Source organism: Manis pentadactyla, chromosome 5 (genome assembly GCF_030020395.1).
Source record: "Manis pentadactyla isolate mManPen7 chromosome 5, mManPen7.hap1, whole genome shotgun sequence".
In the NCBI taxonomy this organism is placed as follows: Eukaryota; Metazoa; Chordata; class Mammalia; order Pholidota; family Manidae; genus Manis; species Manis pentadactyla.
In genome coordinates this window covers 18,975,349-18,996,359 of record NC_080023.1, presented here as the reverse complement: position 1 = coordinate 18,996,359, position 21,011 = coordinate 18,975,349, and the positions used below count along the sequence as shown (strand labels likewise).

Sequence of the window (21,011 nt, the reverse complement as noted above, 5' to 3'; positions counted from 1 at the left end):
ACAAGGGCTCCATGTGCCTCCTTTCCCACCCCTTCCCACCTCTTCCCCTGTCTCCCACATCCTTGAATTTGTTCCTCCCTCCCACCCCATGGCTCACATCTGTTGTGGAAGTGTAGAAAGGAAAAGAACTGTGGGTTACACCACTTCTCAGCATCTGTTTTCAAAGTTGATTTTGGGAATCAATAATTGAACAGTGAGTTTCAAATATGAAGTGCCATATAAATGCTAAATAGACTTGTAATTGATGGGGACTCTAATGTTGCAGATACCAGAAGTTGGGATGGCAATGAATAAATAGAAAGGCTTATTCCGTAAGTGTCATGGACAAAGGAACACATTCATATGCTCAGCAAATATTTATTGAATGCCTGAGTGTCTTCTAGGAGCCAGACATTATGGTAGGTGTTAAAGATACAGAATGAACAACCACAAAATCTACAATAAACTTTCCCCTCCATCTCTGCCCAAGGAACCTATGTACTGATCAGGAGAGATAGGTGATAAGCAAAGGGAAAAGATACATAGCAACACAACATAGTGTTAAACGCTACAGAGAAAAAATAAAGCAGAGAGGTGGATAAGAATTTGAGGAGAGGTGCAGTTTTAAATGGGATGGACTGGATTATTATATTTTAGTAATTCTTATCAAGGAGTTTAGATTTCCAAATTAAATCTATTTCAACTTACAGTAAAGAATGCCATTTCCATTATGTAGCTATCATTTCTAGAAATGGCATTTATGGTTGCAGGGGTCCGTGTATGTGTGTGTGTGTGTGTGTGTGTGTGTGTGTGTGTGTGTGCTTATGATTTTTTACTGCTCCAGAGTCAGAATTCTGTTTTCACCAATACTTCCAGCCTCCACTAACTCACTAATCCTTTTTTTCAAACTCTTCCCAGTTCTTTCAACTTTTCTTTCCCCATCTTCTTGATATATCCATTCTTTTCCCTAAGTTTAGTAGCATCTTCTGGCCATAGTCACCCCTCTTTGTGCTCCCAGAAATTCAAATTCAGAGGCCCTTGGGAACCCATGGGTGAGCCCAAGGCTCTGCTGGGTGTGCACAGTGGTGGCACTGTGGTCCAAAGCCCAGGCACTGCAGTCAGCACTTGGAAAGTTATTTGATCTTTCTGGGCCTTAGTATCCTCATTTGCAGAATGAGGATAATGATTCTTCCTTCGGAGAGGTGGGGTGTGAATTAAATGAGAGAGCCCAAGGGAAGTGTGTAGCACATTGCCTGACCTATAATATACTCAGGAGGTGTTAAGTGCTCATCTCCTGATTTTTCCTCATTCTAAGTTTTAGAAGATAATTAGGAGAGTATTTTCATCTTAGAGTTAGGATAGATCATGGAAACCATCTGCTTGAATGTTTTTCAAATTGTTATCTTTCAAATCATAGAAGGAACCCTATTTTTTGCAGATGAAATCTGGCATGGAACCTCAGTACATCAGGAAGGTAAATGGGATTAAACTTGTTGAATTGGGAGCTGGAAGGCTGGATCCTGCCCACTCAGCGAGTGCCTCTTGAGACCTCAACATTCTCTTCTTTCCCAACGACAGCCTCTAAGGCATTTCTGAAAACTCTAGGGTTTCTTTGTTCTTTTAGACCAACTGAAGTGTTTATCAGAGGGAGGCAGACTCTAATCTTCCTTCAAACACTCTGCATCCTTAAATTCTCTTTGTAAACAATCAGCCAACCTTGCCTCCTCCCTAGAAATATTTGGTATAGGAACTGGCAGTTTGAGTTTCCCATGTACCTGCACCATCTCTTTCTCCTTTGTATCCTACTGACTTTTCCTTTCCAAGGTCACTAGAGGCTGTCTAGTTGGCAAACCCAGTGGATTTTTCATTCTGTTTTAACTCCATGCAGCACCTGCTACCGACCATCTCATCCTTCCTGAAACTCCATCAGCCTGGGGCCTCCATGATCCTTCAGTAAGAATCTGCGTCCTCTCAAGAATGATAGATTTAATTATGTCACTCCCTTCCTCAGATGCCCTCCATGGCTCCCATTGTCTGGAGACTCAAGTAAACACTCAGCAACTAAAATGCAAGGCCTTTCATCATCCATCTGATGTAAAACTTCCTTTTTAACCTTAAATTTTATGACTGTTTTGGATTGTCACCTGAACCTGCTCTAGACCTCCCAAACTGTGTTTTTAGAGTTGAGCAAGTTTACTTACAGCTGAAGAAAGAAAAGTTAATCATGGGATTAGGGAAGACATAAAGGAGAAAGGACCCTTCATCTGAACCTGGTAAGATGAATGAATTTAATATGGTGGCAGTGACAGCAAGAGTGTGACATGCTTCCCGCTGTGCATTAGCAGTGAGTGGGCACCTTGGTTGTCCTTACTAGGTGGGAGCAGTTTGAAATCAGGGACTCATGTGTTATTTGTCTTTGGAGTCCACATACTATACTGGACACACAGACCTGCTTATCATAATCCTCACCAAACAAATGCACAAAAGAAGGAATAACTGACTGAGTTTGAAGTCTAGCAAACTTAAAAAATTTGTACAAGTTAATAGAGCCTGTTAATGAATAGACTAAACCCTTTGAAAAATGAAAACTAATATAGAAATATGTTTTTATTATCTAATTCCCTAATGTGTTTTTGTTTTCATTTTATAAATGATGCAATTACATTATTACAATGTATTTGTGTTCATTAATAATTTTGTCAGAGAAGAGCCAGGGTCTTGTTGGAATTATTTGTATACCTGGACTTTTATCACAGCTTTTCCAAAGGTGGCTCTATCAGGTTTTTTTTTCTCCCCCCAAATAATGTCATACAAAGCACTCCAAAACTTAGTGGCTTGAAGCAACCTCTACTTTTATTTCTCTTGAGTCGATGGGTCACCCGTGCAGTTCTGCTGGTTTAAGCCAGGCTCCGATGATCTCAGCTGGGTTCACCCTCATGCCTGGGCCAGCTGGGGGTTCAGCTGAGGGTTGGCAGCTTGGAGGACTACCTTGGCTCTGCTCTAAGTGGTCTCAAGCTAGCCCAGGTTTGTTCTCTTAGTGAAGGGAGAGGAAAAAGAGAATGAGCAGATGCATGGAAGTCCAGTAGGCTCAGGTCACATTCACACTGTCACTTCTATCACATTCCACCAGCTGAACATGGCAAAGGGTGGGGGGATGGCATGGGGATGCGAAGAGAACTGGGGACATCTATCTTTGCAGTCAGTCTACCACAGAACATACATGCTTTGTCAGTTTTTCTTGAGATTAAGAAGGGGATCAGGGAATATGCACATTATTCTTGCTTGAAAGACCATGGGCTTCCTTTTGCTCCCTTGATACTCAAGCTGCTACTTGAAGGTGCTCAGAGGATTACCGTTCAATCTGCCCCTGAAGCTGATTTAATTCTTTAAAGGCTAATTCTATATTCTGTCCTTTTCATGCCCTCTTAGTTTCTTATCTTCTAACACAGGAAATGATAGATCAGTTGATTTGTTGCCTTTGTAACTATAATGAGCGGAGAAAATAAAAGACCCTGGGACGTTCCTAGGAAGTAGACACATGGAGAAATGTAAAGAGCTGTCTTTGGTTTGCCTCTCTCTTGGCCTGTATTTTAAAAACAAAATCTGGAAGAAAGTAGAGTGAAGTCCTGGTGGATATTTTTTGGTTTGGGCAGGATCTAACTAGGTGTGCAAGGGCATCTGTGTGGGGGGAGTGAATGGAAGTGCTGATCTGGAGTATTGGAAGGCATGAGAAAGAAGGAACTGATCAATAGCTATTTTTCAAGCGCGGAACATAATTTGTGTCAGGCTGCTGAAATGAGTTAGTGCTTCATAGTTAATGGCTGTGAGCACATTCCTTTATCGCAGCACTCTCCAAAATGTTTGCCATCAACAATTCTAAAAGGCTGTGAGTGACTCACAGCTGCCCTGGAGCTTTGTGAGCTGGGGCATCTTTTCCGAAAAGCCTTCTCCCTGGACATCGTGTATCTGTATTTACATCTCTGGCTTGGCTCTCCCTCAGATCATCTAAGTACTCTTACCATCTTTTTTGGACAGTACTGTTTTTCAAGTTGCCCTTCTCCTGGTTCCCCCACTCAATTCTTTCTTGACCCCTAAGGAAATACCATTCTCTTGCTATTCAGTGTGATCCGTGGACCAATAGCACAGATCCCACCTGGGACTTTCAGGCTCCCCTCCAGACCTACTAAATCAAAGCCTGCATCTGAACAACATCCCTAGAGGATTTGTGTGCACAAAAGTTTGAGAAGCACTGCACCACTCCACAAGCATTGATTTCCACCTTTGCTGTCTGTGTTCCCTCACTGCTAACCTCCCCAAGGCTCTTTTTTGTTTCTTACCTTATGTTAGAAAATGCTTCTCAACTTTTCACTGATCTCTGTATGAGTGATTCTCAAGTGTCGTGAGCTACACTAGCATGGATTGAAATTAAAGTCCCATTAAAATATTTTCTTTTAAGTTTGCATATTTACTGTGGTAATTGGAAACTAGCAGTAGCTGTGGGGTCTTCTTCCTCCTGGAGTATGAGCCATGAAGTAGGCTGAAAATTAGATTTACAAAAGCAAAGTCATGCCATTTTAATCTTGCCTGACCCCCAATATTAATCAAGACATTCTGCCAGAAGAGTGGGTACTATGTGTGATTAGAAATAGGACTCAATTTAAATGGTTCCCACTTGGGTGAGTGACATCCTTTCACTGAATGTTTTGCTTGAACCACATGTGACACACAGAGCCAAGTGGTCTATATTCATGATGAGATTTAACCAACACATCAGCCCAGTGGCTGATTACTCTATCCTCTATGATCCCCATTGTACAGATGGTGAAAGTGAGCCAGGGAAGGGAAGGAAATTGTTACACAGCTGGTGAATTGCAGGGCTTGAAAGAGGCTGCATTCTTAAGTTCTATGGGATTTCTTCAACTGGAAACTCCTTTTTCTGTTCTAAAAGGTGTTTTGCTCTGGGTTTACCAGATGTGTATTTTTGAGAACAGGTATTACACTAAGCTAATTCTGGACCTTCTTCCACACCTGGGCTCAGGTATTTTGAGCCCTGGATCCCCAACCTTGTCTCTATTGCCTGATTCGGATAAGCCACCTCCAGCATGATGTTCATCCTGATACTTCCTATGGGATGTCACCTCTCTATTCGAATCATGTTGCCTCTGGTCCTCCAGAAGCTTTACTGACAGGTGGAATTACCTGCACTTTCTCTAATAAGGACGATCCATCCTTGGCTCCCCTCTATACCCTTTGTCCTGCCTGGCACTATGCCTACACATCACAGACAACACACATTTGTTCAGTGAATTGAATCTGAACTGAATTCTCCCTGACAAGGACCCAGGGCATGTCAGAGAACTCTGGGTGGAGGAAAGGTTGTAAACAGAGGAGAATTTCTCTACACAGACTATTTCACACTTTTTGCCAAGGGCCAGTCCAGATTTCTCTTAAGTCCACAAAGAACCGAGGCTGAGGGGTTGACGAACCGAAGTCTGTTACAGTACCCCAATAGCCACTCTGGCTGCCTTCCTAGGAAGGGGGAGCCCCCTCAACTTCTTTAGCCCCTTAAATATCTCACCGAGAAAGAAAGCAGAAAACATTTAAAACTTCCTCTTGGAAAGCTATTCTGCCTTTGATTTTTTTTTTTTTTCAGAATGTCTTCAAGTGATTTGGGTCTATTTTTAATACCCGTGAGACATGATGTTGTAAGGAGAGCTAAATATAGGGGCCACATCCCCCTTTCTTTTATTCCTTGGCCTTAATCTTCCTAGGAAGAAAAGAAAACACGTACGGTATTTCACCACGGAGTTGTGACGTTTGCCCTGAGGGGCCCTGTGGAAAGGATATTCATAAACACGGTGTTGGAAATAAAGATAATGAATGGATTCTTTTTGGAGAAACATTAAGTGGGAGTTTTTTTATGTTCAGCCTCCCCTGTGTGCTGAAGGCTATGAGATAGTTCCTCTTGTTTTCCTTGGGGTCCTTTGGGGAGAGCAGTCAGCCTGTGTTACTAGAACAAGCTTCAGCACCCTACCACCGGAATCCAGAAGAGCAGGACACCCAGCCAAAAATAACACACAGCCTCAGAGCAGCAGCTATAATTCCAGTTCATTATATACTTATGAGGCTTCTTGTTATTATTTTTTTTCCTTTTTTGTAAAGAAGGCACTAAGCCCACGCTAAAAACACACAACTTTGTGAGTACCCATCAGACCAGAAGGAGAGACCGCAGCTGCGTGCACTGACCGTCGCCCTGGGGATCTGTGGTGGAGGGCTCCGCTCTCTGTCTTAGTGTTCTTTCACATCTTTGCATTTCCCACACACCTTCACGATCCATCCATTTGTTGTGGGTGGAGCCCTGTATTATCAGCATCTGTGGTGTGGCGTGGAAAAGCCCCCTGGGTGAGTCTTCAATCTGGTGCAGGGTGCCACACTGCCTTTAGCTGTTGTGGAGGCTGATTTAGAAGGGGAGACAGGAGGGAGGGTGGCTAACAAAATGGGCTCTGGAATCACCAGCTTGGTGCCCCTTCTACCCCTTAAAGGTCATAAGAACTTTGGAAGGTCATTGAACTTTTCCATGCTTCCGTTTCCTCATCTGTAAAAGAAAGATAATAGTAATACCTCACAGAATTGATGGAAAGATTGAAATATGGCACATCACACAGGCTAAGCACTCAACAGCCTTTAGCCTCCAAGTCTGCCATTGTAACAAAGGGAGGGGTCAGTGAATCTTCTAGATAAGTGACATGTTACAAGCCCCTGGTTCGATATATTTACTATGTCTTAACAACCATCTGCAGGACCATCTTGGCTTAACTGGGTTTCTAAATCTGACTCCCAGTGCCGTTTTAGGTCAGGTAGCAGTGTCAGCTTTAGATGAGAAGTTGCGCTTGCAAGTGTTGAATCTATGCTCTGTGCGGCTGCCTCTTGGAGAGAGCATTCTCTGCCTCCTCTGCTGTTCCTCGATAAACAAGAGCAGCGCCGTAACCCCCGTCTGAGAGAGGGGATGCAGCTGGATTTCTTCCAATGAGGTAGAAATCAAAAGGTCCTAGAGACCACTCTTTCTGCCCAAGGCCAAGAAATCCAGTCCCCACCAACTCCCTGAAACTTCCCACCCAAACTGACCTTTTGAATTTCTTTGCTCCTGTGTACTCCCGTCCCTCTGTCTTTAAGGAATGCAGCTCTCCAAAGGAAGAGACATCTTTGTAAAATGCCATTCAAAAGACCATTAAAGTCTCTGCTGATCTCAGATTGGTCTGCTTCTGAAGAGGACCTTTGAAGAAACAGGGCATTGGAGCTACTAGGTCAGGAGGACCCTTGTCCTCATATTACTCTGTTTATACAAATCGTTGACTGGAATCTGGCAGAGAAGAGTTATTTTTTCTTTGTGGACATCAGTGTGTTGTAGGTCTCCATGGGTATTGGGAATTTGGAAGTGAATTTAATAAGAAAAAAGAATCCATATGTCAAAGTACTGTGAAGTCCTGGTGCTGTGGCTCATATTGCCATAGGAAGATTTCAGTAATGATGTTACTTAAAAACACTGACACCAAAACCCTTAAACCTAGATTTTGTGCTTCAGGTTGGGGCAGGGTCTCCATATTGCTAGAGCTGAGCTATACTGGGGCCTGTCATTTGGATGGGATGGATCTTGGGGTAGTGGGACCATATTGCCTTCTCCATAGCTCAGATATTACTTGTGGATGAGATTTGTCTGCTTGGCTGTCTGCTGCCCAGGATGGTGAGGACACGGATATGTTTACTCATCTCTCAATGACTAGTACCCAACACCATTCTTAGCATAGTTGGTGTCTAAAAGCTTTTAGAATCTCTGCACAAAAAAGTGATTCAAAAACGTGACTTTGCATCTGTTTACTTATGAAGAAAGACATTTATCTTGATTTCTTTTACAGGACTGGATTTATCTCTGATGCCAGCTGAGAACTCAGAAAAATATTTGAATTTGAATTCTGACATTTGGTCTGTCTATAAATTTATGGTTTATTTGATAGTTCTGAGAAGCACATTTAACATACAGAATTAAGGGAATTAAACACATTGTAGAATTTGTCTCCATCCTCCTACATCCAAAGACTGGAAGTGTTAAATAAATGGGTGCATAGTTCCGTGGTTGCTATCTTAATACATGATCTGCATCTTCAAATTGGATTCATCTGTTGTAGAACCTTAAACAATTATGGCTGTTCAACAGAGGCTCGAAAGTATGAATTCGGCTCTCATTTTGTAGTTTGTCATAATGCTTTTCTGGAAAAAAAGAGTTTGTTACAAGTGACCTTACCTGTAAATTACAGGTGGTTCAGGTGGTTGGTCCCCTACTTAAAATGGTTCCAGTTAAGCCTTTTTTGCAATGGTGTGAAAGCAATGCACATTCAGTAGAAAACCATACTTCAAAGTTTGAATTTTGATCTTCTCCTGGGCTAGTGATACGTGATACATACTCTACCGTGATGTCACAGCTTCTGGTCATGATTATGAGAGTTAACAAGCAATAGATCCACTTACAACCATCTGTACTCACATGTCCTTTCTCTTTTTCATATTCTGTACAGCATTCAATAAGATACATGAGATATTCAATACTTCATTATAAAATAGGTTTTGTGTTAGGTGACTTTGATAAACTGTAGGCTAATATAAGTGTTCTGAGCACATTTAAGGTCGGCTAGTTAAGCTACGATGTTCAATTTAGCTTAGTTGTAGGTTAGATGTATTAAATGCATTTTCAACTTAGGATATTTTCAATTTCTGATGAGCTTATCTGGGCATAACCCCATCATAAGTTGAGGAAGAGCTGTTGAAATTTTTTTGTGTGGTTTTTAGCCAGATCCATGATGTTATTTTAACTTGTTTTTTATGGTTTAATTTATTTTAGTTGGTAAAGATTATTCATCACTCATTTAATTCCAGGGTTATCTATTGATTCTTTTCTCCTCATTTGGTATTTTCTGACATTTTGTGGCACTCAAAATTGATTTATACAAGATCAGTCATCTAAATGTCCAGAGGAGGCATCGTTCACATGTCATCAGCTGTTTTTCTGAACTCGTAAATGGGATAGTCATGTATATCGAAGGTGTTGAGGAATTCAAGGGCCTGGGTCCTGCCCTTCACACCACTGGATCATGCTTATAAAAATACTTGCAGATATTACTGCAAAGTTCTCCAGTGGTAGAAACAAGCAGTTTCTTGGGGGTGGGGGTGGGGTGGGGGGGCTAAAGTCTTCCCTGTAATATTTATCAGTCATTCTGTCCCTAAGCTGCTCTAAACCTACACTCCAAAAGAAATTATAATAAAGCTTTCTATGCAAATAGATATTTCAGGTAAGTCTCCCTTGCCCACAGTTTCTTAAACTTCATGAATCAGCCTTGTTGAAATGCAAACGAAGTTCTTTAGATCTAGAGTGGGACCCGAGATTCTGCATTTCCACCAAGCTCCTAGGCAATGCTGGTCTGGACACTTTGAGTAATAAGTGCTCAGCCCACCTTCCGAGTTTGTACCCTAATTCCCTCCATTTTGAAAATTTCAAGTGGTCTGAGGTTCCTCTTGCATTAAGACGTTAGTATTGGGAGCAAATGTAGAGGGAAGAGATGTTCCCCCACCTCAACTTGCATGTTATAGCACGTTGTGAGAACCTAGGGATGTGTTACAAGTATGTAAATCAATTGGGCAGTTTTTAATAATCTTCAATCAAAAGAACTTGACAGTTGATGAAGTCCAAATTCATGACTCTTTGAATTCATATTTCCTAAGTTTACTTGTGCCTGAAGGACTTTGAGAATCCCTCACCTCTGTGTCTCTCTTCTGAGGTTCTGCTTGTCCCCCATCCTTTTTCTTTGCCTGGTTGCAAAGTGTCTTACTCCCCAAGCTGAACTGAAAAGTAACTGTGACACTGTTAGGAGATAAAGCTTCTGGTCACTCCTCCTAGGGGTATTTGCAAGTTCATAGAGAGTGACAGAAAAGTTTTTGAACCGAAAGATGTGACTGGTGGAATTTTTAGCCCCAGAAGAGACTACTGGAGGGAGGGCTTTTGTTTTTTTTTTATGGGGGTGTGTGGGAAGAGAATAAAGAGGGAAAGAAGTTTCCAGCCTGCCATATAGCCTATTTCTCATTTGGTCCGCTCATAAATTCTACCTTTCCCACTGCTCATCAGTCCATTGGTTATTATTTCTGAAGCTTAGGATTTCAGATGGTATTTAAAATAAACTCTTTTAGGAAAGTATTTTGTAATTCGTCTCTGCTGTGCTTAACATGTGCTAAGGCAATGATCTGTGTCTCTGGGCTTTCTTGATGTCCAGGATATCACCAAATCAGGAACAGTCTATAAGCATACTGGAAAGGAAAATATTATTTTTATATTGAATTGGGAAGGGTGATGTATGGAACATTTTCACCTGGTCGGACTTAAATTTGATTCTTCTCAAATCAGTGACGGATTCATATGTAGAGAAAAATTGAGGTTCTCATCTATATGTTGTTTTTTATTACATTATTTTGCTTCAAGCTCAAACATATCGAAGTAATTCAGACACTGTGGGCGAAATCATCTGATTTCCATCAATAAATGTCTACTAAATCCTTCCGATTATAGGCATTTGGTATTATTACATAGTTATAGAAAGACATGGTAATGCTATGCAGTAATTAATCGGAGTCTACATGGTTCAGATTTATGCAACGTTTAATGTTTATAGTTATAGCAAAGCTATTCCTCACTTAAGTGTTATAAGTAGGCTTAGGTATTGAGATGGTTTCCAATTTTTGGTTTGATTTGAGTCTATTGCTTTCTATCTCTGTTCATTATGTGTAGGTTAAAAAAAAGTCCTTCCTGGTTTAGCATTTTCTTTTTTATCATTGAAGTCTTTTTATTCCATATGATTGAAAATGGTCACTGACTGATTAATCACGTAAGTTGGTTAAGTTGGGGAAGCATACGTGATGTAAGTACACAAAGCATTTGATTTTTGCTTAAAATTCACAAATGCCTGTGAATTCAACACTCTGTTGCTGTGGATCCAAGGCCTTTTCTGCAAGTAGGCATCCACAGAGTGGAATTCAGAGCCCTTTATGTGTCAACTATAGTGTCTGAAGGAACCTCTACAGATTCAGTTGCAGTTTCTTTAAGGTGAATTAAGAATTTGAAGATAATGAACAGCAACTTGAGTAGAGAGTCTGTGTAGATTTCTATGATCCCTGTCCCACACAGCAATTTTTTTAAAAGCAATTTTTCTTTAATGGATCTTTCCAAAGTATTTGACTAGTTTCATGGAAGCAACAACTTCCTTTCCATTGAAACTTCTATTTTGGAGATATATTATTTAATTAAATTATGCAATTATATTAACAGACACAGCCGGCATAAATAGGACTGGGGACAAATGCAAGCGAATGTTGGCAGCATACAACTCAGCTACACGGGAGGATCCGAAGGACCTGGGTATCTGAGAGTAACCTACCAACGTAGTGGCCACAGTCGTGAGGGCATCACTGTAGCTCAGTTCAGCTGTTTTACAGGGGGAATGGTAAGCATTAATTACTCTGGCAGAACAGTGAGCTGGATCCCAATGCTCTGTATTTTCTTCCTTTCTGAAATACCGCTACAGTATCCAACTTCATCCTTTTCATATTTAACAGTCTCATGACATCTATTTTTGTTTTGTTAGAGTTAATACACAGACGTCTCTGGTGTTGCGGGCTGGATACATTATTACAGTTTTTTGGTGAAGCAAATTTCTGAAGATAAACATCTTACTACTAGCTTCCGATTAAAAAGGCAAAAACAAAAGTAAAAGTTTGTGCGAAATGTCTTGGAAAATTTCATTGAGAATGGATTTCACATGAGAGCGTATAATAAGATGGGCGATAGCAGCTCATAAAATTCTAGCCCAGGTTTTAAGCAAAAGTATGTACAAAATCCTATCTGTGGGTAAAAGACCATCACATTTCTTCCATGCCTGGGGACTCTTGGCTCTGTGCTTCTTTTCAATCAATGTCCCCCTCTGCCCCCACCCTGAGCCTCCTTTCATTTTCTTTTCTAGGCTGAATATCTGCATCTAATAGAACAGACTAAAGTGCCATATTCTACTATCATGGAACACTGCGGAATGCATGGTTTAGCTCACTTGGGAAACTCTTTATTTCCTAGTCTTCTGATTCTTAAAGTGAATACATTTTTACTGTATAATATAAGTTAAAAGAATTTTCCTTAAAATCAAGGGAGGACTGACTGATGATGCATTTCGTATAGATTTTCCTTTTTTTCTTTTTATATAGGACTTTCCCATAAGGAAAATGTTATACATTCTAAAACTCTTTCTGTTTCTTGTTAGTCAGCATATTTTTAATAAGTGGCATATCTTGAGGGAAAAGTAGTGATTTGCCGCCAATGCTCAGCATTCCTTGACTTGCAGATGAATCAGCTTCGTCTCTGCCTCCATCTTCACATGGCGTTCTTCCCGTGTGTGTCTGGCTTTGTGTCCACGTTTCATCCTTTGTTAAGGACACTGATCATATTGGATTAAAGCCCACCCTAATTATTTTGTTTTAGCTTGATTAACTTTGTAAAATCCTTATGTCCAAAAGGGATCCCATTCTATGGTACTAGGGATTAGGACTCCAACATTTCTCTTTGGGAGAACACAATTCAACAGATGATACAACAGTTATTAAAAACCATTAAAAAAAAACCCCAAAACCCTCCTAGTTGTGTCCCAGAACATGTTTGAGTTTGTGCCTTTTAATGTCAGTGCTATGATCTGGCCAGGATGTTATCAATACTTTCCTTACACTTTATTTTCATAGTTGAACCTTCCTTTAATGAAAATATTAAACCAAGACAGAAACAATAGTGATTCTGTTTTGACTGCTTGATTTAAGAATAGTGAATAAAAGCTATGCTATTTAATAAGCTCCCATATTCATGTATGTTCTCATTATGTTTACATTTTGGAGACATGTACCTTCCTTATTTTATCAGGAGTGAATTCATACTGAGCTCCATTTATTATTTGATGCTTCATTTTGCTTTCACTAATTTCTTTGCTAATTGATAAGTAGCTTTAAAGTCATGCTATTCTGAGTTTTCATTCTGAGACAGAGTGACGCTGCATTATTGAACACTTTTACCCTTTCTTTTTAAAATTCATATTTTACAACATCTATGGAAATTGCTACACTTAATGGGACTGAATTATGAGCAGGAAAAACCCAGGCTGTAAAGGAAGGGGAAATAGCAGAGTATGCGGGACATGAGTAAAACAGACTTGGCTTGTAACAGAATCTATTGAAAATAATTTTGCAGACTTAACTGGAGGCTTGTGGTGAATGCTCTAGCTCTGGTGCTTCATGTTATTCTTGTAATGACTCTGTATAGTAAGGACAGTGGTTTGGTCAAGGCAGGCAGGGTTATTCTGAGGGAACAAACAACCCTGAAAGTTTATTTTTTGTTCTCACAATATCTGTGGCTGGTCCAGGTGACACTCTAAGGCAACTCTTCTCCTTGATGTTAAGGCATGTCTTATCAACACATGCTTCACCTTCGCTGTAGCAGGGGGAGAGTGGGCTGAGAGACAAGTACTAGTGAGTAAGGCGCCCCTTCCCCAGAAGTGATGCCCATCATTTTTCTTACACTTCATTGGCCAAAACAAGTCATGTGGTTATGGCTAATTTTAAGGGGCTTAAGGAAATGCAGTGTGTCTAAAACAGAGGCGCATCAGATATTGATGAAAAATAGTATGCCTAATTGAGACAATAATACCTAATTTTTACTGATGTGGAAACTAGGGTTCAGAGAGGTTAGATGACCAGCCCAGGGGCATAGGGCTAGATATTAATGAAGCTACTAATCAAACCTAGATCTCTGTGACCTCAGAGACTACTTTCAACCACTTTGTATACTGTTTCCTATGAAAACTGCTTCATCTACCTTGAACATGATGTGAGTCAAATGTTAAAACTGATTGCTCCATTGCTCCCAGATTTTTGATGGAGTCCTAGTGACTAGAATTTGGAGGAAATGGAGAAGAGCTGATGATTGGTGGGGCATGCACTGAGTCTGATCTCTGGAGAAGTTTTCTGGACGTGTGCTCCTTCAGCCTTTCTCCCTTATACCTCAGGATAACTTCTGAAGAAGTGTCTGAATATTCTCAATAAAAAAGAGAAGCCAAGAATGTAAAGGAGGAATTTGCATTTATCTGCTTTGCTAGAGGTGAGGTGGAAGGTATAGTCAGTCTTGTAATTATTAGAAGGATTATAATGGCAAGGCAATCTACAAAACATGTTCCCATATAATCTGAAGATGAGAGCAAACCCATGTACACTGACTGTGACATCATATCAGTGAGGTGGGATTGTCAGAACAGCTGGTGGGACCTGAGACTGCACCGGTGAAAGGCCATCGATGAGCATGAAGTAGGGATGAAGAACACAGGCCTTGGAGTCAGATCTGGGGTATTTTCTGGCCCATCACTAGGCAAATGTCTTTGTATCTCTTGGTTTCTTCATCTGTAAATCAGGGGCATAATGAAGACTTCATAGAGTGTTTATAAAGAATAAATAAATGTTTATAAAGCATAAATAAATCCTGGGTATGCATAAATGTTAATGAAGCACCGCACCCAGTGCCAGGTCCCTAGGTCCATGCTCAGTAAATGCTGGCTGCTTTTATTATTATTGTGGTGGTTGTTACTGTGAGGATTTTTCAAGTAAGATGTGATCATTAGGCTCCCTGTGCAGATCTCCATAGCGACATATTATAGTCGGTTCTAGAATATTACAATCACTATCACTAGAGAATGTGGAATATATTTGGAAGCCAGCAGCCAGGATAGAGAAATTACTTGAAACCGTATACACGGTTTGCAAAAACAACTTGCAAGATCTAACCTGGAAAAGTGAAACTTTAACAGACTTGGGGACATGGACCACTACTGGCTTTGGATTTCTGAAGGGTTGTCCTACAGAATAGGGTTTTGTCTTATTCCTCATGGAATTAAGAAACAGTGTAGCCGTGGGAGTTTCAGGAAGAAGGATATTGATTTATTTTGAGGCAAAGCTGTCAGCCACGGGACAAGCTGTGCTGGGAGGCAGAAAGTCTGCCGTCATTGGTGGCATAAGCATTGTTTGGATGTATATTGGCATGTGCAGGGTGGGAGTAGGGGTTCAAGCATCAGATGAATAGATTAGAGAAACCTTAAATCCTTAAATGATACTCAGTACTGATCTTTGTGATTCTAATCCTAGCCACTCAGTAGAATCCTTCAGAATCATCTACATCCAGTGAGATTCAAAACAAAAAGAAAAGCAAAAAACAGTGTCTTTGGCCCCACCGTAGACCATTAAGTAGCGATCCCTGGGATGAATCCTCAGGTAACAGTATTTTTACAAAGCTTCCCAGTTGATTCTATTGTTCAGCCAAGTTTGACAACCATTGTTCTAATTGAAAAGAAGTAAGTGCCATTGACAGTAGCCCCAGCTAGTATCTCAAAACCATAGGTAATCGATTCTGGACAGCAGGGAAGAGTATTGCTCTATGTGAGAAAAAGTAATGAGGCAGGACAGAGTTCGGTTGAATCTGTCTTGGTTGGGCCCTAAATTTAGAGGAATCCATCCAAATTAAGCCTTTGATCATTTTGGATAATGTTTCAGAAAAAAGTTGAGGTCCACAGTCAGGTTGAATGTTGGCTGCAGAACATCCTATGGAGTGAAAACAGGGACTATTGAGATTCAACTATAGGAATGAGTCTCTTTTCACCCAAACGAGCTCACTATTATTCAAGTTACTGGCTGCTGAGTGATTCATAGAGTGTTGGGGGAGATGTGTTCAAATGAAATGTGTTGCTTTTATGTAAGAACCTTATTTCTTCGAGGACACTCCAAAACACTGATGCAACTCTGCAGAACAATGCAAATTGCAAATTCTGGTGTGAGCTTGTGTGTGTGTGTGTGTGTGTGTGTGTGTGTGTGTAGTGTGGCAAAGGGAAGATAGAGCACACATGGAAATGCATATTTCTAGGGCACAGAGCATGCCTTCCCACTTCCCTCTGACCTTTATGCCAGAAGCATAAGAATGACCCATTGTGCACTGGCCCTGGAACTTAGTTGTTCCTAATCTCTGGATGCTCAGTGGCTGAGCTGGCCTCCCGCCTGGCCAGTTGGCAGCTGTCAGGATAGCCCCATGTATCCCAAATTTGTTCCCATGTGGCTTCTTCCTGCCTGATCCCTCATCCTCTGGCATGGCATTTTCTCCATGACAGTCTGCCCCTGAGCTGCCCTCGCTGCCGCTTTGGTAAAGGCTTGCAACGAAAGGGAGTAACAGCTACTGGCGAATCCAGTTTGTGCAAGCAGCATCGGCAATGGATGAGACCTCCCCCAGGCTGGAAGAAGACTGGAGAAAAGGACTTCAGCGAGAAGCGAGCTGGCCGGTAAGTGATGTCCTCAGCTTCAGACAGACCCAGATCTCTGTCTCATCTCTTTTGGCAAGTTTAGATAGTTTACCCCAGTCTATTTGCAGAAGTGTATTATCTGCAGGCACATCCACTTGGGAAAAAAATCATCATTAGTTTCCATTTCTTTGTAAACCATGCAAATAAGACTCCAAGTGTATTTACTCTAGATTCTTGAGCAAGCTAATAGGGTTTTAAAAATCTATAGATGTTGCTAAATTTATACTTTCTTAATAAAGGCCCTTGAATTAACAAGTTGCAGGTGTTTATCAAAGGAAACATGCAGATTTGGTCTGTGTGAGTACAAGTTCATTGTAATATAAAAATTTAATACAACACCTGTCATCGGACTTACTTTATGGTGTTATAGTGGCTTGGAACAAGGGGCTTGGTTTTAACCTATTTTAATGAGGTGACCCTTCTTTTAATGCAGCCTGTGTGCCTTTCTTATTTATGCTGAACTCATAATAGGTAGAAGCTCTGTGGTATGCAGAAAGTTCAAGCTAAAAGATTCATTTTGGTATAGAGGCAGTTTCATTAAAATATGCAAAGCAGTAATGTTTATACATTACAATACCTATTTCAAATTAGCAAAATTATATGCTCCTGTCTTGTAAGCTGCCAACTGAAATCCCTTCCTAAATCCTGTTGAATGGCTTTGATTACTCTTCTTCACATTACACATTACACACCTCTAATGCATATTTTTACGCATCCACTCCATTGCCATTTAATTAGACAACAGTATTGAAGAGGGATGCCAGAGGTTTTTTGTTGTTGTTGTTGTTGTTGTTTTGATAGTACTGCTGCCTTATGGAAAGAGGATGCGTCCATCCATGAAAAATTTCTTATGGGTGGTGTTGGACAAAGCAAAACTGTGATTTTCCATTTGGTCTATAGCAGAAAGTTTCATATAAAAATGGTGATTTGGAATTAGTTGCCTTTCAACATCAATTTACAAAAATAATTCTCCCTTTTTTATAATAAGAGGCACTCTTTCATAAAATACCTCCTCTGCAATAGACATTTTAGTGAAATGTAATACTGATATTGACAGGTATGTTCTGTTCTAAGCAATGTGATGTTAAGTAAGGAGCTTCAGAAAAAAACATCCCCCAGGCTGTCATGAAATTGGAATCCTTCCACTTTGAGTGGGAGCATTATTTTGGAAGTAGGAAGGGATACAAAATAAACCTCTGCATGCTGTTTTAAGGACGTCATGCGGTGGTCTCTAGGGGGTAAACAAATATTCAGATGTTTTATGGTAAGTGGATATGAATTTTGGATTTTTGACTTTTGATTATATGTTTTCCTTTAGAAAGTTGGCATCTTAAAGATAGTCTTCATTTCAAAGGAGTTAGAAGGAAGGAAGGATGTGAAGAGATGACTCAAAGATCTCTATGGACAACATATTTAAACTAGAAACATGAAATCTAAATGTTTATGTAAAAAAGCATGTGTCCCATCAATGTTAGCATCCCATGAACCTTTAGCTTAGTAATTTCCCAAAAAGTAAGTAATCAAAATGTTCTCCATGCTACTTGCCTCCAAATATGTGATCCTGCACAGCTGGTCAAGCCCTGGTGTTTCTATTGTGATAACTGAAGCTCTCTCTATAGCTAGTGGAGGGAGTGGTTATGAAAACGGCATCCTAGTCTCTGATTTGGTCTCCCTGACTCTAGGTAATGCATGCCGTTGAGTGCAAAGGATGTTAAATGTGTCACCTCCAACTTTACCTGCTTCTGGCCCTCTGCTTCCCCAGTAAGGGCTGCCAGGTGCCCCCACTCTCCAGTTATCTGTATTGCCATACTGGGTTCCCACATACACAGAGTCACCCAACTTCAGCTGAAACTCAAGCTGACCCAAAGGGAAGAAGTCAAATCTAATGGTGCCGGATGCAGAGCTTTGTCATGAGAGCGACTCCTTTTGGCCATCCACTGTAGTGATAGAGTTGGGGAAAGTCTTAAAAGCAAGTTGTGACTGATTGTAGCTCTGGAGAGAAAGGGGTTCCTGGTCTGGAGCAAGTTACCTGTGAATCTGAGGAAACCAGAGGAGGACAAGGAGAAGGGCAGGTTAGGAGAAGGAGTTTTTGTTGCTCACAGCTTGCTTGGGTTCGCTAGCCATGCCTTGCTCCAGCCATCCCCTCTGGCCCTGGCCTGCACTCCCTTCCCTCATCCACCTCTTTTGGGAGGAACTCCATGGGCGGGTCCTTAGTGACTGGTGAGCGCCAGACCAATTACATACCAGGAATGGAGGGGAGGAGAGAACGGCTGTTTTCTCTCCACCCCTTGCCCAGGCTGCTGTGTGGCTGTGGCCTATTGATATGAAAATAGGGGAGGAAATTCTGGGTTCAAATTTCTATTTACCCCACACTGATACTGAAGCTTTAGTTTAACCAAGTACTGTATTTCTTACCAAAAATGATCCAGTACTTCCTACCTACCCACTATTGACTAATCACAGGGCTAGGGTGTGTGTGTGTGTGTGTGTGTGTGTGAGAGACAGAGAGAGAGAGAGAGAGAGACAGAGAGAGACAGAGAGAGAGAGAGGGAACAAACACATACACACACTTTCTAATCTTCATGAAAAGACTAGAAGGTATATAGGATGGCCCCCATCTTTTAGATGAAAAAAATTAAATTAATTCTCAGTGAGGTTACATAACCAGTTCCCAGCCATCTAGGGTTCAAGACCAGGCCTGTTTGACTCCAGTGCCAATCCCACTTTTGTTACTATGTTAACTGAACTGAATTTCATCTCATTTTTTAATCTCATGGAATAATAGTTTATGAGCAGCTGGGATGTGGGCAGGCAGGAAGCAAGGGGAAGAAAGGGAAAAAAGCATGACAATCTCCTAATGGAATAATCAATCTCTGAATCATTAAGACTTTAATAAAATGTTTTTTAATAGTTTGTTTTTTAACCCTTACTCTATACCAGGTCATAAGCTACATTTTTAATTCCTACAAGTCCTCTCACAGACAAATATTATTTATTCCTATTATACAGATGGAGAAGCTGAGACTCAGTGGTGTGAGGAAGCATCCCAAGGTCCCACAACTACTGGGGCGCTGAAAAGGGGTCTGTACTCTTATACAAAGCTGCCTCTCAGAGCGTTTGTTCAAATTATATTTTGATTATACTTATTTTAGTTATCTCATCTCACAATGCTGTGATGGGATTTGGTCTTGGAGAAGTTTCCTTCAAAGTTTTCTTTTGTTTTTTTTTTAAATAAATTAAGAGGTGGGCAAAAACGCTTGCCCACTCACTTCCTCAGAATGTTTTTTGATTGGATGCTGTTTGCCTTAAATGAAGCAGCTTAACCATGGAGTTTGAAATGAACTAGACGCAGTTCCTAGTATCAACTTCAAATCTGAAAATCCATTGAAGCATATAAACTATCCTGAAAAGCCGGTAGCAACTGTGTTAAAGTTTATGCCCCTGTCTTCCATAGCCCAGCTGTGAGGGAAACTTGGAAACAGAGATGGCAGAACTTATGCCACCAGGTGACCATCTGACCACGGGCAAAGTGACTTGAGGCAGTGCCTGGGCTTCCTCACTTGTAAACCAAGGTGACTATGCCGAGTGGGGCCTTGGAGGGAGATGGCAGGAGGCTTGTGGCTGCTCTATTATTCTGGGCAATTGTCGGTTGAAAGACGTTATGGAGCTGCAAATGACTCATTTCTGGATAGCATTTTATCTCGGGGTGGTTCCCTTGAAAATAACCCATGTGAGTGAAGTGTGGCCAGTTTGAACTAGACCATGGAGTTCATATTGTCTGTGTGTATTGTCTGTCTGGGCCAGTCCCCCTATCAGAAGATCCTCAAGGGCAGAGATGCTCCTTGTTTGTCTCTGTGTCTCTGCACTTAGCACTGAGCCCAGCACACACCCACCCTGATGATGTTCACTGAAATAAGGCAATTACGAATTTGAGCTGGAAGGAAGCCGAGGCATGATCTAGCCCTGATTTCACACTTGAAGAACCGAGGCTGAGGGAGGCTGAGTGGCTGCCCTGAGGTGCCCTAACAGCTAGTGAGGAGTAAGGATTATTTCTCTATTTAGCTTCTTCCTTCTCCCTGGACTGCTTCTCCATAAACTTCCTATACCTCAACTTTCTCATTTGTAAAATTGGAACTAGAGCAATCACCTGTGTGTATTTAGCTGTCTTGATTTATTATGGTTCCCCTATCTGGGCAGGTGCTATAGTGTAAAGGTCAAGAACACGGGATCTAGAGCCAGGCCTCTGGGTTCAAACCTTGGTGTCATCAATTCCTAACTATGTAACGCTGGTAAAATTTTAACTTCTCTGTGCTTCAGTTTCATTTTTCATTATTTCACAAAATGGAGATAACTATCCTAGCCACATTATAACATTGTTGTGAGGATTAAATGAGTTATTTTATGGAAAATGCTAAGAACACTTCCATAAGTACTGTTTAGTGACCCACAGTGTGCATTATATATGCCAACTACTATTTATTATCTATGTAATGAGATCAGCAATTCAGTGTTTCCTTGAATACCTACTATGTGCAAAGCACATTCATACTTAGGGGGATGAGGAAATGACCC

At 41.0% G+C, this 21,011-nt stretch overlaps 1 protein-coding gene across 3 annotated transcripts in view; it reads left to right on the top strand.

Moving 5' to 3' along the window:
- The window catches only part of PPARGC1A (PPARG coactivator 1 alpha), a 620,182-nt gene that overhangs the window by 314,165 nt on the left and 285,006 nt on the right, over positions 1-21,011 (top strand). For 2 of the 3 annotated variants that reach the window (XM_057502134.1, XM_057502133.1), the window contains exon 2: positions 16,251-16,418. The exons of the other annotated variant lie outside the window; for it this stretch is intronic. In XM_057502134.1, the coding sequence (XP_057358117.1) occupies positions 16,350-16,418 (69 nt within the window). In that variant the 5' untranslated portion in view covers positions 16,251-16,349. The remainder of the gene's footprint in view (positions 1-16,250; positions 16,419-21,011) is intronic. 3 annotated transcript variants of the gene reach the window in all.